Source organism: Erinaceus europaeus, chromosome 18, assembly GCF_950295315.1.
Source record: "Erinaceus europaeus chromosome 18, mEriEur2.1, whole genome shotgun sequence".
NCBI classification, from domain to species: Eukaryota; Metazoa; Chordata; class Mammalia; order Eulipotyphla; family Erinaceidae; genus Erinaceus; species Erinaceus europaeus.
In genome coordinates this window covers 50983192-51004343 of record NC_080179.1, presented here as the reverse complement: position 1 = coordinate 51004343, position 21152 = coordinate 50983192, and the positions used below count along the sequence as shown (strand labels likewise).

The 21152-nt window shown below is 41.6% G+C and overlaps 2 protein-coding genes across 7 annotated transcripts in view; one reads left to right on the top strand and one right to left on the bottom strand.

Annotated features, from left to right (window-relative positions):
• SLC35F5 (solute carrier family 35 member F5) overlaps positions 1-973 on the bottom strand; it is a 57605-nt gene extending 56632 nt beyond the window's left edge. For 3 of the 6 annotated variants that reach the window (XR_009545986.1, XR_009545987.1, XR_009545985.1), the window contains exon 1: positions 634-972. Coding sequence is in view for 3 of the 6 variants with exons in the window: in XM_060178020.1 (XP_060034003.1) it covers positions 634-673 (40 nt within the window). In the remaining 3 variants the exon portion in view is untranslated. Of the gene's footprint in view, positions 1-633 lie in introns of all 6 variants that reach the window. The other 3 variants (XM_060178020.1, XM_060178019.1, XM_007522291.3) reach the window with 3 other exon arrangements.
• Positions 672-19816, top strand: LOC132534277 (atherin-like). The gene is made up of 2 exons (XM_060178100.1): positions 672-1058; positions 19439-19816. The coding sequence occupies exons 1-2, from the start codon at positions 672-674 to the stop codon at positions 19661-19663; spliced, it is 612 nt and encodes a 203-aa protein (XP_060034083.1). The 3' UTR covers positions 19664-19816.
• Positions 19817-21152: the final 1336 nt, after the last annotated feature.

Sequence of the window (21152 nt, the reverse complement as noted above, 5' to 3'; positions counted from 1 at the left end):
TATTACTTTTTAACCAGAGCCCTGCTCAGCTCTGGCTGATGGTGATGCCGGAGATTGAACCTGGGACAACAGGGCCTGGGGGGGGGGGGCTTTTCGAGCTGAGAAGCAGGGCTGCAGGTGTCTCTCTCCTCTTCCCTCTCAATTTTGTCTCTTCCCAATAACAAATAAATAAATAAAGATCTTTTAAAAATAGAGAGAGAAAGGAAGGCACACACCTGCAGACCTGCTTGTGCAGCGAACCCCTCCCCTGCAAGTGGGGAGCCGAGGGGCTCCAACACGGATCCTTGAGCTTCACCCGGGGAGCCTCCGCCCCGCCCCGCCCCGCCCAGGGTCCTAACTCTCCGTCACTTTAGCTCCAAAAAGGAATTGGGGGGGGGGGAGTAGAAAAGGAGGAGGAGATTGAGGAAGAAGAGGGAGAAAAAGAAACAGCTGTGAAAGAGAAGCCTGCTCTGGCTCTGGCTCTCTTTTTCTCGGTGACCAAAAAGCAAAAGCAAAGAAGGACCGCGGCGTCCCCGCCGCTCGCTTCCGCCTCCACGCACCGCCCGCAAGCTGGAGGGCCGGGGCAGCCGGCCGTCGTGCGGCCCCCGAGGGTGCTCGGGTGGCTCCGGGGCGCTGTCCCGCCCGCCCGCCTACCTGGCCTTCCTGCCCCGCGGTGGCGTCGTGGCGGCACCATGAGCGGACTCGGCCCGGCCCCGCCGCCGCCGCCCAGCGCCACGGCCGCGGACTCCGCCTCACAGCGCGGCGACAACGCCGTGCATGGCTCTGCGCTCCAGGCCGGTGCCCGAGGGCACCGTGCACCTCCGGGCGACGCTGCCCAATCCCGCTGGCTCCGCGCGGCCCGGGAGGCGGCGCAGCGCGAGAAGCCCAGGGACGGCGTAAGCAGCGATGGCCGCGGAAGCCCGGAACAGGACCCTGTGGCCCCCGCCCCACCCCCGGCCGGCGGGTCCGTCGGTCGCTCAGCCGACCGGCCCACCCCCCCGAGGCCCCGCCCCAAGGCGCTAAAGCTGCGTGCGGGTGACGTCAGGGCGGCGCGACGCCGGCGGGGCAGCGACCCAAGAGTGAGTTGACTCTAGAGTGAGTGCGCAGCTGGGCACTACAGGGCGTAGGGCGCAGTGCGGGGAGACATGGCGGGGCGGGGCCGAGAGGCGAGTCCGCAAGCCGGGCGCGGTGGCAGAAGAGGGAAAGGCGCAAGGAACGGGCTCAGTGAAGGGAGAAAGGTGGTGGAACGTCCAGTGGCCCCGCCCTGGAGTGAAAGCTTTTCTATTGCGTTTCTTCCAAAAGGTCGGCCAGGAAACTCTCCCTAGCCTTTTTTTTTTTTGCCTCCAAGGTTATTGCTGGGGCTCGGTGCCTACGCCACGAATCTCTTGGAGGCTATTTTTCCCCCCTTTTTTTGCCCTTGTTTCATCGTTGTTGTTTTTATTATTATTAATGTCGTTGTTGCTGAATAGGACAGAGAGAAATGGAGAGAGGAGGGCAAGACGGGGGAGGGAGGGGAGGGAGAGAGAAAGATAGACACCTGCAGACCTGCTTCACCGCCTGTGAAGCGACGTCCCTGCAGGTGGGGAGCCGGGGGCTCGAACCAGGATCCTTATGCAGGTCCTTGCACTTTGTGCCACATGCGCTTAACCCGCTGAGCTACTGCCCAGCCCTTTTCCCTAGTCTTGGAACTAAGCAGAAAGTATCTAAGAGGACTTTTGCTTTCTGTAGTTTTTACTTAGAAGTGATGTTTCCAAGGGCAAGTCCCTTGTTCGAACATCTCTTCATTCCAGGATGAAAAGAGTTGACTGATGGGTGAGCCATGGGTCAATTCAAGCCACGTGTGAACTCCATAACAGAATTATTAAAGTTAGGTGTTTTTCTTTTCTTTTAGCTATTCTTGGAGGATCTTATGAGAAAAGATGGTTTGCACAGTAGTGTAGTCCCCTTATACCTATAAAAATGGTCCGACATAAAAAAATTAAAAAAGAAAAGATGGGGTCAGAGGTAGATAGCATAATGGTGATACAAAGAGACTCAAGCCTGAGGTTCCAGAGTCCCAGGTTCAATCCCCTGCACCACCATAAGCCAGAACTGGACAATGCTCTGGTTAAAAAACTGGTAATAATAAATATAAATAAATGAAAACTTAAAAAGATGGGAAACAAGTGTCAGGTATTGGCAAGGTCACATAAGAAAAGGAATAATGATACACTGCTGGTGAAGATGTAAACTGTTGTAACCTCTTTGAAAAATGGTATGGAGTTTCTTTAAAAAAATAAAAAAGGAAACTGACCAAAAGCTCATACTTTTGTAGACTTACTTAACTATGGCACTTACAGAAAAAAAAAAAAAAATATATATATATATATATATATATATATATGAAATAGGGTTGAGAAGATAGCATACAGGTTTTGCAAAAAGATGGAAAGTTTTTTTGTTTGTTTGTTTTGCATGTCTGAGGCCTTTAAGTCCCAGGTTCAATCCCAATACAACCATAAACCAGAGCTGAGCAGTGCTCAGGAGAAAAGCAAAACACAAAGCAGGTGCTAGCATGGAAACTGGGAACCAAAGAGGTGAAGTAACTTGTCTCTAGGAACATAGTTCAAATTTCAAGAGCCCGGGTGGAATGCTAGGAAAGGTTCCAGAAAAGCAGATATTCTCCCAGGTATTTGCTGTTCAGGCCTCTCCACAAGAAAAGACTAGCAAGCCTCTCATTTCCAAAACTTCCTAATCCAAAAGGACAGAAATAAGTTCTAGGGAGGATGGAAAGGATCCCTTTCACACTTGGTAGGCATGTAGATTGGTTCAACCCCTGTGGAAAACAGTCTGAAACTTCCTCAAAATATTAAAAATGGACTTACCATATGATCCAGCAGTTCCTCCTCTAGGCATCTATCCAAAGAACTCAAAAACACTTGTCTGAAAAGATCTATTCACACCTATATTCAAGACAGTGCTATTTGTAATAACCAACATTTGGAAACAACCCAAATGTCAATAAAAGGTGGGTAGGGAAGTTGTATATATACACAGAAGAACTCTACACCTCTGTGAGAAATGAAGAAGCTTCTTTTGCTGTAACATGATGGAACTAGAAGGCATACAACAAAGACAGAGAAGTATGCATACTGGATCATATAATTCATAGGTGGGCTATAAGAAACAAAGCAAAAAACTATAATAGGGTGTAACCTCAATGACTGGTATTTTGAGGCAGAACAAGGCACTTGAAGGAGGAAGGGAAGTTGGAGAGCTAAGGTCCTATGATAGAGCAGGATGACAGTTTTGATGACAGTTTTTCATGTGATATATTAATATCTAAAGGAAATGTAGTCTTGTGACAATAATTCCATAAATCAACATTTTATCAGTAAAGCCTTACACAAGTTATTTGGGGTTTTCTATATATTTTTTAAATTGAATTATCACAATATACTCTACCAGGTGAGCAACCACCCATCTGACCTTGCCCCCTATCAGTTTATAACAAAATATCAGCATCAGAAACCTGTAATAAATCATTGAAAAACCTATCATGCAGAGTAGAAAAGCCTTGACCATATACTTGAAAATATTGCTCAGACTAATTTGGTTGTAAACATCAGAATTATGCTTGCACCCATTTTTTCCCTTTCATTAAGACTCAGGCTTTCTTTAGTGTATGAGGTGATTAAGAAACTTTAGAACAGCATAGCAACTCACTTGGATAGTTTACATGCTTTGCCACGCAAGCAACCCAGCCCCCATCATAATTCAAGGAGCTTTGATGCTATAGTGTCTTCTTTCCCTCTGTGTTTCTATTCTTTCTATCTCTCTATCCATATATATGAATATATCTCATGTATATATGAATAAATGTCAGATCCGAGTGGTAAAGCCCTGGCAATGACAAAAGTGGGAGAGAGAGAGAGGGAGGTAAGGAGAGAGAGGTGTAATGGGAGTCAGGCAGTAGCGCAGCTGGTTAAGCGCACGTGGGGCAAAGCACAAGGACTGGCCTAAGGAGAGAGAGGTGTTTGTGCTCTATTTATGACAAGCTGGAGAAAATAATAGCTTTGAATATTTCCTAGGAGATAAATTAGAAAAACTGGGTTCTGTTTTTGATCTAACTATAGTTTTTCTGTAATATTGAGGATTATTCTATGTTACTGTATGTCAATTTCCATCTGAAATATGGCGATGCTGCTATTAATCATGACACAGATAACAGTACTTTGTAGCTGTATACAAAAGATTCCAGTGTTACCACCAGATAACATGCTAATGAGTGAAACTGCAGCATTCTCCTGATGGCTCAGGTAATTATAGATCTTCAATTCTAGGTCTTGGGTTAATCTTTCATTATAAACTTCCTTCACTGCCTGAGGAAAATTCCACTGAACTGCTCCGTGACAAGAGACCTTAGTGTGGGTTCTGTGCTGTGGCAACATCCGGATGTGGCAACATCCTTTCCTCAGTCCTTTGTTTCCAAACATTTATCTTGTCCAAGGCTACATCTTTAATGTCAAAGTCTCAGAAAACCGCTTTCTAAGAGCTTCAACTCTTAGCTGTATGTTAATGTTTTAGAGATTTATTTATTAATACAAGTGAGACAGATATGGAGATAGAGAGCCAAAGCATTACTCTAGTGACTGTGATATCAAAATCAAATTTGGGACCTCATACATGAAAGTAGGGCACCTTACACACTGTACCCTGTTCTGTGCCATGTGGATGACTCTTGTAAATGTGTATCTTTTGGGATGCATTTTATTTATTTATTTATTTAATCTGATAGGGCAGAAAGAAAGAGGAAAAGGGAGCTAGAAAGGGAGACAGGTTGTGATCCAGGAGGTGGTGCAATGGATAAAGCACTGAACTCTCAAGAGTTCCTTACTTCAACCTTTGGCAGCTCATGTACCGGTGTGATGTCTGTTTCTTTCTTGCTCTTCTCCTATCATTCTCATTAATAAATAAATAAAATATTTTTAAAAAAGAAAGGGAGAGATATTTGGTTGAAACATGCAAAGGAATGAAACGACCACCAAATTTTATCACTTACAAAAGTTAACTCCAAATAAATATTTAGAAGTTAGAAACTATCAAATATTTAGAGGGACATATAGGCAGAATTCTTTTCCATATAAGATTTTGCAACATCTTCACTGATTGAAATCCAATTACAAAGAAAACAAAAAGCAAAAATAGAACAGTGGTACTACATTAATCTGAAAAGTTCCGACACGGCAAGGGAATCACCACCATAATGAAGCAACCCCCATGGAGTGAGAAAAATCTTTTTTTTTTCAACTTACTATCTTTACTTATTGGCTAGAGACAGCCAGAAATTGAAAGGGAAGGGGGAGATAGAGAGGTAGAGAAAGAGTGTCTCTCTCTGTATCCTTGTTTCATCACTTGCAAAACTTTTCCCCTGCAGGTGAGAAATGGGGGCTTGAACCTGGGTCCTTGTGCACTGTAACGTGTTTGTTCAACCAGGTGTGCCACCACCCAGCCCCATGAGAAAAAATTCTTTATGTGTCATCAGGCAGAACTGATAACTAAAATACACAATGAACTCACCAAACTCAACAATGAAAAGAAAAAACTCCATTGAAAACCTGGGTGGAGGAGGGGTGAGTATGGGCATAATTTTCTCCAAAGAAGAGATCCAACAGGCCAGCAGGCATATCAAGAAATGTTCAAAGTCGCTGATGATGAGGGAAATGCAAATAAAAACAATGACATACCACTTTACACTTTACACCACTTTTACATTCTGTGAGAATGTCACACCTTGGGAAAGACAGAAGTGCCAATTGTTATAGAGGCTGTGGAAGGAAAGGGACTCTCCTGCATCGCTAGTAGAAATTTTTTTCACTTTATGTCTTAATGCTTTTCAGCCACCAAATTGCAGATGCTACCATGACACCAACCTGACTTCCCTGGGCAGACAACCCCACCTCTCCAGAGCCCTGCCCCACTAAAGATCGAAATAGGCTGGGAGTATGTCCTGTCAACACCCATGTCCAGTAGAGAAGCAATTACAGAAGCCAAACTTCCCACTTTTTGCACCCAATAATTATCCTGTGTCAATGATCCTGGGATAAAGAATAGGAAAGCTTCCAATGGAGGGGATGGGATGCGGGACTCTGGTGGTGGGAATTGTATGCAATTATATCCCTCTTACCCTATGGTCTTGTCTATCATTATTAAAGCAATAAAAGAGAAAAGAAGAAGGAAAGAAAGAAAGAAAGAAAGAAAGAAAGAAAGAAAGAAAGAAAGAAAGAGAAGGAAAGTGTAAATTGGCCCGTCCCATATGGAAAACAGTCTGGAGGTTCATCAGAACTTTGGAAATGGACTTACCTTATGACCCGGCAATCCTTTCCTAAGGAACTACTAAGGGAAAACAAAAACATCTATCTGGAAAGATCTTTGCACACTAATGTCCATAGCAACACCATTTGGCATAGCTCAAACATCAAAACAACTCAGATGCCCAATAACAGATGAATGGCTAAGGAAGTTATAATACATATACACAGTGGTGTACTATACAGCAGTTAAAAATTATGAGGAGGAGGACGGCTAGCATAATAGTTATGCAAAGAGACTCATGCCTGAAGTTAAGTCACCCACACCACCATAAACCAGAACTGAGCAATCCTCAGGTAAAGAAAGAGGAGGAAGAGTAGGAGAAACAAGAGAAGAAAAAGGAAATGGGAAGAAAAGAAAAGAGAAGAAAAGCAAAGCAAAGAAGGGGCAGGCAACGGTGCACCTGGTTAAGTGTACACGTTATCATGTGCAAGGAACCAGGTTCAAGCCCCCAGCCCCCACCTGCAGGGAAGTGATGAAGCAGTGCTTCAGGTGACTGTCTGTCTCTCTCTATTTCCTCTTTCAGTTTCTCTCTGTCCTGTTTAATAGTTAAAAATCTAAATAATAATAATAATGAGGCCATCTACTTTGCAACAGAGTGGTCAGAACTCAAAGGCATCATTTGAGTGAAACAAGCCAGAAAGATAAAGATCAATACCAAATGATCTCACGTATAGAACAAAAGAACAATAAGGCAAAGCACAAGGTGAGACTTGGACTGGGTGTGGTATTGCACCAAAGCAAAGGACTCTGGGGAAGAAAGGTAAAGGACAGGATGAAGGGGCATTCAGATACTATTATGTCTCCTAGACATGAGTCAAGGGGTGGTGAGAGGTTGTGCCTGTGTATTAAAGACTGTACTATAAACCATTAGCCCCTACTCCCCACACACAATTTTTTAAAGGGAGAGATATGCTTATAGCATAGCTTCACCACTTTGAAACTTTTCCGCTGCAGATGGGAACTGGGGGCTTAAACGTGGGATCCTTGTGCATGATAATATGTGCACTCAACCAGTGCAACACCACTCAACCCTGATAACACTGTATCTTAACCTTTCCCTCCACCAAAACCCAACTGTCAAAAATTTCAAGTATGACCAGCCCTCATTTACGATGTTTCATTGTTTTCTGACTTTATAATAGTGTGTAGAAGATATCCTTTCAGTAGAAATAGTACTTCAAGTTTTGAATTTTGATATTTTCCTGAGCTGGTTATATTCTGTAGGACCATCTTTTTGTAATGTCTGGCAAAAACATCAAACCACAGCTTCCAGTCAGTGTCTGGATCGTAAGAGTAAACAGTACTTAACAGGCTATCATTTTCAACATAATATACAATAAATTATAGAAACTATTAACACTTAACAAAGTCTAATTAAATTGGCTTTTTATTTTTATTATTTTTGAGTCATAAATTCACATATAATTAAATTTTAATGGTGTGTGGATTTAGCAACCATGAAAAATGCTAATATTTGAATACTCTTGGGAACTGGTACAGTCTAATGTCTGTATACCACAGCACCATTCACAGAAGGTAAAACTGTCAGATTAAAGCTAAACCAGTCAAGTAAGAACTTTCCTGTCCTGTATCTGGCTTCTTTCCTTTGCCCTTTCCCTGCTCCATGGAGGAATCCTGTATCCTAGTTAGTTGGTGAGGAGAAGTAGAAGTGAGAATAAAAGAATCCAGCCATGCTTCCAACCATCTTAGCTACAGGATTTCAGGTCAAAAATTATCCCTGAGTTGACAGAGGGGTAAGGCTTACACTGGATATGAGTTGTGAGTGATATTGTTAGAAGATTTAAATTTATTTTAGATAGCTAAAAGTGTCTAGAAAAACTAAGTATCAACACTGTTATGGGACAAAAGAAAACCAGTATATTGATAAGAAAGATGTACCCATTTGTGAATGTTTTAAAGACACACTGAGTTATTTTTTATCTCTAGCTCAAGTCTAAAGAGGCATTCAGAATTTTCTGTGAATCATTGGCAAACTCATATCTGGTAGTACTTGAAGGTAGGTTTTTCTGGAAAAATGACTAAGCCTAAGAGCACAGTAACCAGCAAGCAAGATTGTGAACCTGTAAGAAAAGCCTGCCTTCTGAGAGAAGGTGCAGTTCTAAGTGAAACATTATACTGGTGCCATTTGTAATCACTTAAGCCTCACCGAAGACAAAGAGAAGGAAATTACAAAGAAAAAAATAATTCCCTTTGAAAAGTTTGTAAAAATTAAAGGAATAAGCAACACTCTTGAAGAACAGACTAAAAAAATATGAACTAGGGAGTCGGGCTGTAGCGCAGCGGGTTAAGCGCAGGTGGCGCAAAGCACAAGGACCGGCATAAGGATCCCGGTTCGAACTCCGGCTCCCCACCTGCAGGGGAGTCGCTTCACAGGCGGTGAAGCAGGTCTGCAGGTGTCTATCTTTCTCTTCTCCTCTCTGTCTTCCCCTCCTCTCTCCATTTCTCTCTGTCCTATCCAACAACGACAACAATAATAACTACAACAATAAAACAACAAGGGCAACAAAAGGGAATAAATAAAATAAATATTTAAAAAAAAATTTTTTTAAATGAACTAAACCCATACAACTTTGGTGTCATCAAGGGCATTGGTGAGGGTGCCCAGCACTGCAATAATGATGCTAAGAGGTGGCAGTTCTCTGGAGTGCCCTAGAATGTATGTACTACACTCAGCAAGACTAATGCCCACATACATGCTCATGTCACGGTGGCTAAGAATTCCATCCAAGCTGTCATAATAATATACCACAGGCTGTGTAGCCTATAAATAGAAATTTATTTCTTGCAATTCCAGAGTCTGGGAGGGTCAAAATCAAAACATTTGTATGGTTACTTTTTGTAACCTGCTTCATAGCCATTGTTTCTTTTTCTTTCCTTCCTTCCTTCCTTCCTTCCTTCCTTCCTTTCTTCTTTCTTTCTTTCTCTCCTTCAGGGTTATCACTGGGGCTTGCTTCTGGCACAAGGACAGAAACAAATTGGGGGGAGGGGTACATTAGATATATATCTATCTATGTATATAGATATATATATAGAGAGAGAGAGAAAGAGAGAGAGAGAGACCTGCAGACTGCAGACCTGCTTCACTGCTTGTGAGCGTCTCCCCTTCAGGTGAAGTGTCTGGGGCTTGAATCTGGATACTTGCATGGGACGTGCTTAACCCGGTGAGTCACCACCTGGCCCCTATGTTTCTAGATGAATCTTCACATGATGAAAGAAGCAAAGGCTCTTCCCAAAAGCCTCTTTTATAAGGCAGGCATCCTATTCATGTTAGTCTCACCCTTACAACTTATGCCCAGAAGTAAGGAAGAATGGTAGTAACTGTCTAATGGATTTATGGGTTCCTTTTGGGGTGAAAAGAGTGCTTTTTAAATTTTTTTACTTATAAAATGGAAATATTGCCAAGACCACAGGATAAGAAGGGTACAATTTCACACATTTGAAATGATTCAGACTTGTCAAGTATTTAAGCTAGTATTTAAGATGCTTGTAAATTTTATTTATGTTTTAAATTTTATAAAATAAAGATTTCTTTTTAAGCACTGGCAAAAAAGAAAAAGGATTTTACATCATGTATGTATGGGAGCATAAACTGGTAAAGCTAGAAGTGCAACCACTCTTAGTGAATGGGTTCTATTCCTGAGAGCCAGCAGATTAGTGAATTTCTCAGTAAGTGAGAAGCTGTCCCTTCCCTGAATCTCATGAATAGTGTACTGTACTAACAGTGGGTTTATCAACCATCTTTAGATAGTTTGATGTCACCCTTGTGTCTTTTATAATACTGAAAAATGTCTATTCAGTACAGTACTGAATATTGTACAATGATAAAAACAGAGGAAGTAAATAGTACTAGGGTGTGTAAAAAACAAATATACAGATGAAAATTGCTAGGAAACTGGACATGGCCAACTGCAGAAATGAGACAGGAACTGGGGGGGGTACAATGTGAAACACTTTCCCTGAGCCATTGTGCTGCTGTTTTCTATGATCAAAGTTCTAATACATTACCATAATGCATCTTCTTAACAAGAAAAGTGAAAGTACAGAAAGTTCCCATATACTCCCTGCTCTTACATGCAGCCTCCCCCCCTACTAACTCCCCACTCTAGACTAGGAGATTAGTGACTTAGATGCAGAATCTGTTTGTGTCTCTTTGTTTGACAAAGCAAACACCTTAAAATATTGTTTTCAGGGCCAGATGGTGACACACCTGGTTGAGTGCACACATTACAGTGTATAAGGACCCAGGTTCAAGCCTCTGGTCCCCACCTGCAGAGGGGGAAGCTTCACAAGTGGTGAAGTAGGGCTGCAAGCATCTCTCTGTCTCTTTCCCTATCTCCCCCTACATTCTCAATTTCTCTCTTAAAAAAAAAAAAGATTGGGAGTCGGGCAGTAGTGCAGCGGGTTAAGCACACATGGTGCAAAGCACAAGGATCGGCGCAAAGATCCTGCAGGGAAGTTGCTTCACAGGCAGTGAAGCAGGTCTGCAGGTGTCTTTCTCTCCCCCCCATATACCCCTCCTCTCTCCATTTCTCTCTGTCCTATCCAACAACGATGACGACATCAACAACAATAATAACTACAACAATAAAGCAACAAGGGCAACAAAAGGGAATAAATAAATATTTTTTTATAAATTGGCTAAGATGTAGTGAAAATTAAAAAAAAAAAGATTGCTTTCTACAATGTGCAACTGCAGCTACAATGAATCTCTAATAAGGCCAAGACCACCAAAATCATTTTTTCTGCTTCAGGACTATCCTGAGGCTCAGTGCAGACATTAGGAATTTACTACTCCTGGAGGCCATTTTTGCCATTTTTCATTGGATAGATCAGAGAGAAATGGAGAGGGTAAGGGAAGATAGAGACTGAGAGAGAAAAAGACACCTGCAGCCCTGCTTCACCACGTGTGATGTGACCCCCCTGCAGGTGGAGATCATTAAATCATTAATTCCCCCCCAATAAAGGGGGAAATTCATTATATTATTTGGCAATTATTTTGTAAGTTTGATTTTAAATAAAGAACATATATAAAGAAAGACTATATATATATATATATATATATATATATATATATATGTTTATCAGAAAATTAACTTAGACTTGGCAATTGAAAAAGGGTGAGAGATAGTTTCTTGGAATGGAAAATTAAACCTTTACCATCTGCTTTAAACCAACTCACTTATGTGGTTCCAGTAAGGTTCATGTATGAGAAGAAACTGAACTAAATAAGGAAGTGGTGTGTTTTACACATTAGATAATGTATGCCAAGATTACATTTGGATGAAATCCTGTAAAACTTGGATAGAGAGATTCTCTAGCTCCTTATCCCAGTTGAAGAGACAGTACCCAATTACGTATTCCTATACTTTCAAGAAAAAAAAAACTTACTTTTTTATTCCCTCTTGAACTTCAAAGTGGTAGACTGATGAAGGAAAATAGTCAAAATCAGAGGTCTTGGGGGAAAATGTCAAATTCTCATTTTTCCATCCCTTACTTCAAACCCTGAAAATATCTTGACCATGAGAATTAATTTTTTTAGGCCACTAGCTTATTTACTTATTTATTTATTTATTGCCATGGCACTCCTAAACACTCTGTATTTCTGCAAAGGTTTCTGTATACCCCTGACACCAGAAATTCTAGGACCTCTCTCATGGTCTAGATTGGCTACAGACTATTTATTATATACTTTTATCAGCTCATAATAATGAAGAAACAAACTAATTACCATTCCCGTTCACCTCAAGTTTGGAATATCATGATTGTGTCTTTCTTTGGATGAAACAACAAATATTCATTTTTTATTTTATTGCCAGCAGGGTTATTTCTGGGGCTCAATGCCTGCATATACATCCACTGCTGTAGGCAGTCTAGTTTTGGTTTTTGTTTTGATAGAGATAGAGGGAAACAGAGACGCCTAAGCCTGCAGCACTGCTTCTCTACTCGTGAAAGTTCCCTCCTGCAGTTGGGGACCAGGAGATCAAACTTGAATCACTGCATGTGGCATTTTGTGCACTCTACTGGGTACAACACTACCTAATTGTTCAATAAATATTTTACAAGAGTCCAACCTCTTTCCCTATGTTTCATTGTCTTAGAAAATGGTCCTCCTACCCCACTCACTCTGGAGTATGGAAATGCTACGCATTAGTAACTCTTTCTCTTCATACCTAAATACATCAACATGTTCTGCCAACTTTACTATCAAAAATATCTTGAGTCAAACCTCTTTTCACAACTTCCACCCCATTTTTTCTCATCCCTTGACAAGGAAAACTGCCTTTCTGTAGATTTATTCCATTCTCCAAACTTTACTTAACATAATCTTCTATAAATATATATCAGATCATATTTTTTTATACTCAAAGCCAACCTACACTTTCCATTACACTGAATAATCCCAATTAAAGGACAACTACAGGATATTTTCACTCATAGGTAGTATTTAGAGAATTGAACTTGAAGACAAATAAACAAAAAGTCAACCCATATATAACTCAAAGTAAAAGTGCTTAATAGCCCTCTGGGATTAGACTTAGACCTATTAAGCTAGTAACCTAGTAGAAGGGCTTAAAGAAGGCATCATAAATTCTCTAAACAATTAAACTTAGACCTAATAAGCTTGGCAATCTAGTAGAAAGCCCCCCCAAAAAGGCATACCTCATAAACCTAATACCAGTTTGTATATAACAAATGACACTTAAAACTTTTAACAAGTGGGAGAAAGTCTTAAGTTCCTCAGATAAAGAAAAGACTATAAAAGCTGGATAATGGAAAGAGACTGGCTCACATAATAATGGCCTTTTTGGTCAATACCAGACCACCCCATCACCTGAGGCCCTAGTTAGGGAATCCTTGGATTCCCATACAGATATAATGAGCCGAGACCTCTAATCCCTCTCTACACTATCACTAGTCACTTCCATCAAGAATGACATCATGAGCCCTCTTGTTGGTCACTCCAGGAACTTGTCCTCCATTGTCCACAGCAGTGGCAGGGACTACCCTGACACTTGAGGAAGACTGGTCCTTAAATGAGTGCAGCCTAGAATGTTCCTGGAACCTCATCTCTCCAGAGCCATACTCTACTAGGGAAAGATAGAAACAGTCTGGGGACTATGGATCAACCTGCCAAAGCCCAAGTCCAGCAGAGAAGCAATTACAGAAGCCAGTATTCCTTCCTTCTGCACTCCAAAAATAATTTTGGTCTTTACTCTTTGAGGGGGAGAAGTGATAGAGAGAGATGACCAGAGGGCTCTGAATTCCAACTCCATCAGGACCCTGAGAGAGAAGAGAAAAAAGGTAGGGCTATTCGGAAGTTATAATAGGTATAGGTGTGATTTAGAAAGGAAGAAAAGATAGAACTGTAGGAGGAAAAAAAATAACTGTAGGAGGAAAAATGGGCAAATATATATAAATATAGACAGATAGTTATAGAATAATAGTCCACCCATATCTGCAAACTTGGGAGAACTATGGTAGCTTCCAATGGAGGGAATGGAAATACAGAACTGGTAGTGGGGATGGTGCAGAATTATACCCCTGTTATCTTATAATTTTGTAAATAAATATTAAGTCACTAATAAAAATTTTAAACTACATTAATAAAAGTAAAATAAATTAAGAAGTAAAAATTAATTTATCTTCCAAAAAATGGAAATATTTGTTAAATAAAAGATTACCCTCTGAGTTTTTCTTGCTATTTGTTTAAATTCTATTCTGCATGCCTTTCACTATTCCAAATTCTTACAATTATTTTCCCATTTTTATCGTATGCCTTTGTTTTTTTTAATATTTATTTATTTATTTATTCCCTTTTTGTTGCCTTTGTTGTTTTATTATTGTAGTTATTGTTGTCGTAATTGTTGGATAGGACAGAGAGAAATGGAGAGAGGAGGAGGGGAGATAGAGAGGGGGAGAGAAAGACACCTGCAGACCTGCTTTACTGCTTGTGAAGCGATTCCCTTGCAGGTGGGGAGCCGGGGACTCGAACTGGGATCCTTATGCTGGTCCTTGCGCTTTGCGCCACATGCACTTAACCCGCTGCACTACCGTCCAACTCCCCCCCCCTTTTTTTTTCTAGAAATAAGTATGATAGCTACTAGTTAATTGCAAAGGCCTTGGCATCTGAGATTAAGGGCACAAATGTTTTTCTGAAATTAATCTCTTCAACCTAACATTCAAACATGCTAAGAGACTGATTCTGCCCTGTTCCAACTTTATATGCCTGAATTTCATTCTTTCTTTTTTATTTTTTGTTAGCAATTTAATAATGATTAACAAGATTGTAAGAGAAAGGGTACAATTCTGTTGTTTTCACCGGGCTGGCTTCACAGACAGGTAACAGACAACCAGGGACTCATGGCTGGGTTGTACGCAGTATCTCTTTATTCATGCAGGACACAGCGCAATCTATACCAAGCTAAGCTAAACTAAACTACAAACAATCTTGTCCTTATAAATATACTAGCCCAGTAGGGTGGGAACAGGATGCGACACAGAGAGGGTGGAGACAAAAGTGACTGGTGAAAATCAGGGTATGACAAGGAGAGGGGGCGGAGTAGGCAAGAATTCTACCACTGAACCACCAATGCCCTGGAGGGAGGGTGGTGCTTATTAATAGTGGTTATGTAAATAGAATGAAGTGGTTATGTAAATAGAATAGTGTTAAGCAGGGGGGATTAAACTAATGAAACAGAAGGGGTTTTTAGAAGCATACCAACAATTCCCCCTTTCTTTTTAACTAATGGCCATAGTATCAGGATTGTGGGGTGAACAGAAACCTATATCGTACAGGTGTTTTCAAAAGAACTGGCATAAGACATGGAAAACAAAATAGGCGAACAGCAATAACCAGTGTGATACCAAGGGGAACATTTCTTGCCTCAAAGGGCAAGGCCTAGCAGGCAAAAGGGCATTTCTTGCCTCTGGGAGCGCTTCATGCCTCTGGGGGCATCTCTTGCCTCAAAGGGCATTTCCTGCCTCTGTGGGCTTAACCTAATAAGGAGGGAGAGTTTTCTGCCTCTGTGAACAGAGCCTGCAGGCGAGGGAACATGGTCTATAAAGTTCTAAGGCAACTGGCTGAAGTTAGTCTTTGAGAAACACAGCAGTGAGTACCAGTAAGTCCAATGGAAGTGTCTGCTTTTTTGTAGAGAGTGATCTTTGGAGTCTGTGAATCTGTTTCTTCAGGTCATGCCAGGTCACATCATTGGTTTCCAGGGGTGTGTTGTAGTCATTCCATCTTGTGGGCGATGTCAGAGAACAGGATCCAAATGGATTTCCAGGAATTCCATTTGAGTAGATGCTTTTTCAGGTGAAGACAGCTGAAATTCACTTACTTGTCAAACAAAACTTATAGCAGATTAAAAATTTACTATAATTGATAACTCCATTATAATTGGAAGTCCTTTCTAGTATGAATTCAAAGTTGTTTAAACAGTTTAAACTCAATAAAATGTGGAAAGGTAAACAGAAGAATCACAGTAGAAGCCTCAGGCATGAGAATAATTAACATAATCATTCCACTATCTGCCCCACCCATAACTCATACCGTTTCAGGATTAAACATTTCAGATTTATGCCAAGACGTAAAAAAGAAATCAACGGAGGGAAAAAACAATTTTTTGGATTGTTTCTGGATGTCTCTAGAAATCATGGCTGCGTCCAGCATTTTTTTTTAAGTCAATGTCAAACACAAATTCAGTCATTCAAATCACTCTCTTATGAAATAGATCTCACCATGTAGCATCAAGAGTCCCCGGAGGGCGTCCTAGTCCAAAAAGCTCCTCGAAATTCCATTTAGGGTGCTTCTGACTGTTCCTGCTAGATTGCTTCAGGCACCCGTTTTTAAAAGTGTCTTCCCATTGAAGAAAGAATCCAATCAGGAGAGTAGAACTAACCACGTGTCTCCATTCTTGGGGACTGCCAGGGTACTGGAGAACGTTCCTCAAATTAGAGTAGTCCTTCTCCATGGGAAACATGTGAGAAGAAGTCTAGAAAGTCCCAGTGGAAATCCCCATGCATATCCCAAGGTCTACGATCACGGTCATAAAGAACCAAATTGTGGCCCAGAGCAAAATGTAGTCCTTTTCCTCAGGAAACATGAGAGAGGGAATCCAGAAAGTCCAAGGAGAAATCTCAGTGCATCTCCCAAGCTCTATGATTAGGGTCACAAGAAACCAAAGTTCCCGGTGAGGGAAACAAAGTGTGGCCCAGAGCAAAATGTTCCAGAGACAGAGTAACTGTCTCATGATGAAATAGTAGAGGCTTTGGCAAACCTCTTCATAAGTAGAAGAGAAGACCATAGTGCATAGGTAGGCAAAGTCTTCACTTATCTGGGAGTTGCGCAGGTCCAGCCCCACATTGGGCGCCATATGTTGTTTTCACCGGGCTGGCTTCACGGGCGGGTAACAGACGACCCAGGACTCATGGCTGGGTTGTATGCAGTATCTCTTTATTCATGCAGGACGCAGCGCAATCTATCCCAAGCTAAGCTAAACTAAACTACAAACAATCTTGTCCTTATAAATATACTAGCCCAGTAGGGTGGGAACAGGATGCGACGCAGAGAGGGTGGAGAGAAAATTGACTGGTGAAAATCAGAGTATGACAAGGAGAGGGGGCGGAGCAGGCAAGAATTTTACCACTGAACCACCAATGCCCTGGAGGGAGGGTGGTGCTTGTTAATAGTGGTTATGTAAATAGAATGAAGTGGTTATGTAAATAGAATAGTGTTAAGCAGGGGGGATTAAACTAATGAAACAGAAGGGGTTTTTAGAAGCATACCAACACAATTCCTTGTGGTTCCCACCACCAAAGTTCCATGTCCCATCCCCTTCACTGAAAGCTTCCCTATTTTTTTATCCCTCTGGGAGTATTCTTCATGGGGAGCAGAAGGTGGAGGGTATAGCTTTTGTAATTGCTTCTCCCCTGAACTTGGGCATTGGCAGGTTAATCCATAACCTCAGCCTGTTTTTGTTTTTCCCTAGTGAGGTGGGGCTTTGAACTTCAGGATACATTGGTGAGACTGTCTGCCCAAGGAAGTCAGGATGTCATCACAGTAGTGTCCAAAACTTGATGGTTGAAACATGTTTGATTTACAAGCCATTCCCTTCATTGTGAAATGACTAGTCATAGTCATTGTCCCCCACGTCATTTTCACTCTTGCCTTTGTAACTGCTCATGTATCCTTCTATCCCCTCCCTTCTTGTGCCCATAGGATAACATTTTCTTAAAGATTAAAATTGTGGGGGGAGCAGTAGCACAGTAGGTTAAGTGCACATGACACAAAGTGCAAAGACCTGCTCAAGGACTGGCATAAGGATCTGGGTTTGAACTCCTGGCTCCCCACCTGCAGGGGCATCGCTTCATAAACAGTGAAGGAGGTATACAGGTATCTAGCTTTCTCTCCCCCTCTCTGTCTTCCTGTCCTTTCTCGATTTCTCTCTGTCCTATCCAACAGCAATGACAGCAATAACAACAATAATAATAACAACAACAATGATAAATGACAAGGGCAACAAAAGGGGGAAAAATAGCCTCCAGGAACAATGGATTCCTAGTACAGGCACCGAGCCCCAGCAATAATCCTGGAGGCAAATAAATAAATAAATAAATAAAATTTAAAAAAAAAATTTAAAATATTTGAATCAAAGAAAAACACATCTATTTCAGAACATGGTAAGTTAATTACTTTTTCGCTTCCTTTACAATCCTATAGTAATACATTTTAGTACTATTTGTTTGAACACATAATTAGTATACTAGATAATAATTTAATTCCTTCTACATTTATCCTATCACTCCAGCTTGACTGCACAAACCAGACATGTTTATTTTTTTGTGTATTTACTCTGTATGCCACAGAGCACAGCTGGTTGCTTTTATACAAAATAGACTAGGTACACACTGAGGCCCAAAAATGGTGCAGTGGTTACAGTGCTAAATTTAAAAGCATGATGTCCCAAATTCTCTGACATTTCAAGTACCAGAGTGGAGTTCTAAGTTTTCTTTCTCTCTGTTTCCCTGCCTCCACAGACTCTCTCTCTCTCTGCCTATCAAATATGAAATCAATAAAAATTAATCATTAAATAAATTGAATAAAAAGTGAAAAAAAAGAATAAAATAGAATATGTACACATGTATCCATAAGTTAGGGGAAAATATATACCTTAAAGCAAAAGTGCACAATAGTTTGCAGGGACTCAATAAATGCAGCAAGCAAGTAGAAAGACCTTAAAAAAAAGCCACCATAAAGCACTTAATCAAATAGTTTCTACTTAGACCTAGATACCCTCCTCACCTACTTCCTATTTCACTTCCCTCAATCACTCCAAGGCTAACCTTGTCAAAGTAAGGACTACAAAAGCTGGATGATGTCAAGAGACCGGCATACTTTAATGATGGCTCTTTTGGTTACTACCATCACCCAGTGCCCTAGTTAGGGAGTCCTGGGATTCTCACACAGACATGATGGGCTTAGACCTCTAGCAGATACCTCTCTCCATAGTCACTGGTCATCTCCATCAGAAACATCATATTTGTATCCCTTTGTGGGTCCATATCGAACCTTGCCTCCTATGAGGATCAACAATGGTAGGGACAGCCCCACTCTCTAAAGGGAGGTTGGGCCAACATTCTCTACCACTTGAGGAAGATGGGTCCTAAAATTAGTGCAGCCTAGCCATGACTACAGAATGTGAGATCAGACCTACAGGGATGCAGAGGTTACACAGGTTTCTGTGACAAATATGGGCCCCAGATCAAATCGATGGGGTTTACAATATATATATACTTTCCCCATATTTGGAAGTTACTCTCTGCCCTGATCCAGTTTTCTAGTCCTATCCTCAACCTATACTCTAACACCATGTCCCTAGACAATACCTTTGGTCCACCTACATTGCAGTTAGCTGTTGGGCACAGTCAAAAATTAGTAAAGTCATGAGCCCCTTGGAATATACCTAAAATAGAACTACTAGCTTTCTCCAAAATGGAGTCCACAACTCTCATCTGATAAAGTCTTACCTTTAGGTTCCTGATTATTTAACAAATTTTTCTGCTTTATATCTTAATGCTTTTTCAGCTGCCAAGTTCCACATGCTACCATGACACCAACCTGACATCCCTGGGCAGACGACCTCACCAATATGTCCTGGAACCCCACCAGGGAAGAAAGAGACAGGCTGGGGTTATGGATAGACCTGCCAACACCCATGTTCAGCAGAGAAGCAATTATAGAAGCCAGACCTTCCACTTTCTGAATGCCATATTGATCCTGAGTCTATGCTTTCAGAGAGAAAAAGAATAGCTTTCAAGGGAGAGGGTGGGATACGGAACTCTGGTGGTGGGAATTGTGTGGAATTGTACCCCTCATATTCTATGGTCTTGTCAATATTTTATAAATAAAAAAAATTAATGACTATTTTAAGAAAGAGTGGCTGAGTGGCAGCCCACTTAGTAGAGCACACATAATACTCTCTCCCTCTGTCTCTTATCCTGTAACAAAAGTCACTGCTGCCAGGAATGGTGGAGTTGTGCCAGCAGCCGGCCCTGGTGATATCCCCAGTACACACTGATGGGGTCATCTGTCCAGGGAAGTCTGGTCAGCATCTTGCTGGCATCCAGAACCTGGTGGCTGAAAAGAGAGTTAACATACAAAGCCAAACAAATTGTTGAACAACCATGGACCTAAAGACTGGAATAGTGCAGATAAAGTGTTGGGGGGTATTCCCTGCATGCTCTTGTGTACTTCTGCTTTCAGGTATATATTTTTCCCCTAGTTTATGGGCACGGGTGAACCTATGCTCTATCTCAGGGGAACTGGACTATATCTAGGTTTGGGGACTTTATTGGGGAGTGGAACACCTGGAATGGAATTAGAGAATACTATGAAAGGAAAGGTCTGGAGCTCTGCTTTCTCAGAGCCCCACCCTACTAGGGAAAGAGAGAGGCAGACTGGGAGTATGGATCGACCAGTCAACGCCCATGTTCAGCGGGGAAGCAATTACAGAAGCCAGACCTTCCACCCTCTGCAACCCACAATGACCCTGGATCCATACTCCCAGAGGGATAGAGAATGGGAAGGCTATCAGGGGAGGGGATGGGATATGGAGATCAGGTTATGGAAATTGTGCGGAATTGTACCCCTCTTATTATATGGTTTTGTTAATGTCTCCTTTCTTAAATAAAAATAAATAAATAAATAAATACTAAGCTAATGTCAAGTAGATGCACTGCAGATGGGAATAATCACCTCACCTTTAAGGAACCTTGAATAAAAGACCTTTCTGTAGACTCAGGGAACTGAAGGAAGGGAATGAGAAAGGGCAGAGAATGAAAATACATCTCTGTTAGACATCTTGGAGGTGCCTCAGCTGAGGTCCCTGAAGAGTAAAAACTTTCCTGAATAGAGTCTCCTGCGCTAAGAGCACAGTAATGTATAAGAAGACGATTGGAGGAGGAAGGGAAACCTGAGTCTGTGACTGCACCACCAGAGAGACTGCCATGTATCTTGCACTGAGTTTAGTATTGGAAGGCAGTTTCTTTCCAAGAAGCCTGCCAGGCAAAGCCTTGTAATTGCTCCTGGTCAGGCCTGAAAGACCACTTCCAGAACTTTTTTCTCCATCCTGAGCTTTCACCTTCCAATGGAGGCACGGGAGTACTATGGCACTGAGGGAAACTTCTGTGCTCTAGTGTCTCTCTGTGTTTATATCTAACTCTCTCCCTCCCTGTAAAAGTCAGTCCAGAGGGGACCACACTGTAGCACACCGGGTTTAAGCACGCATAGTGCAAAGGGC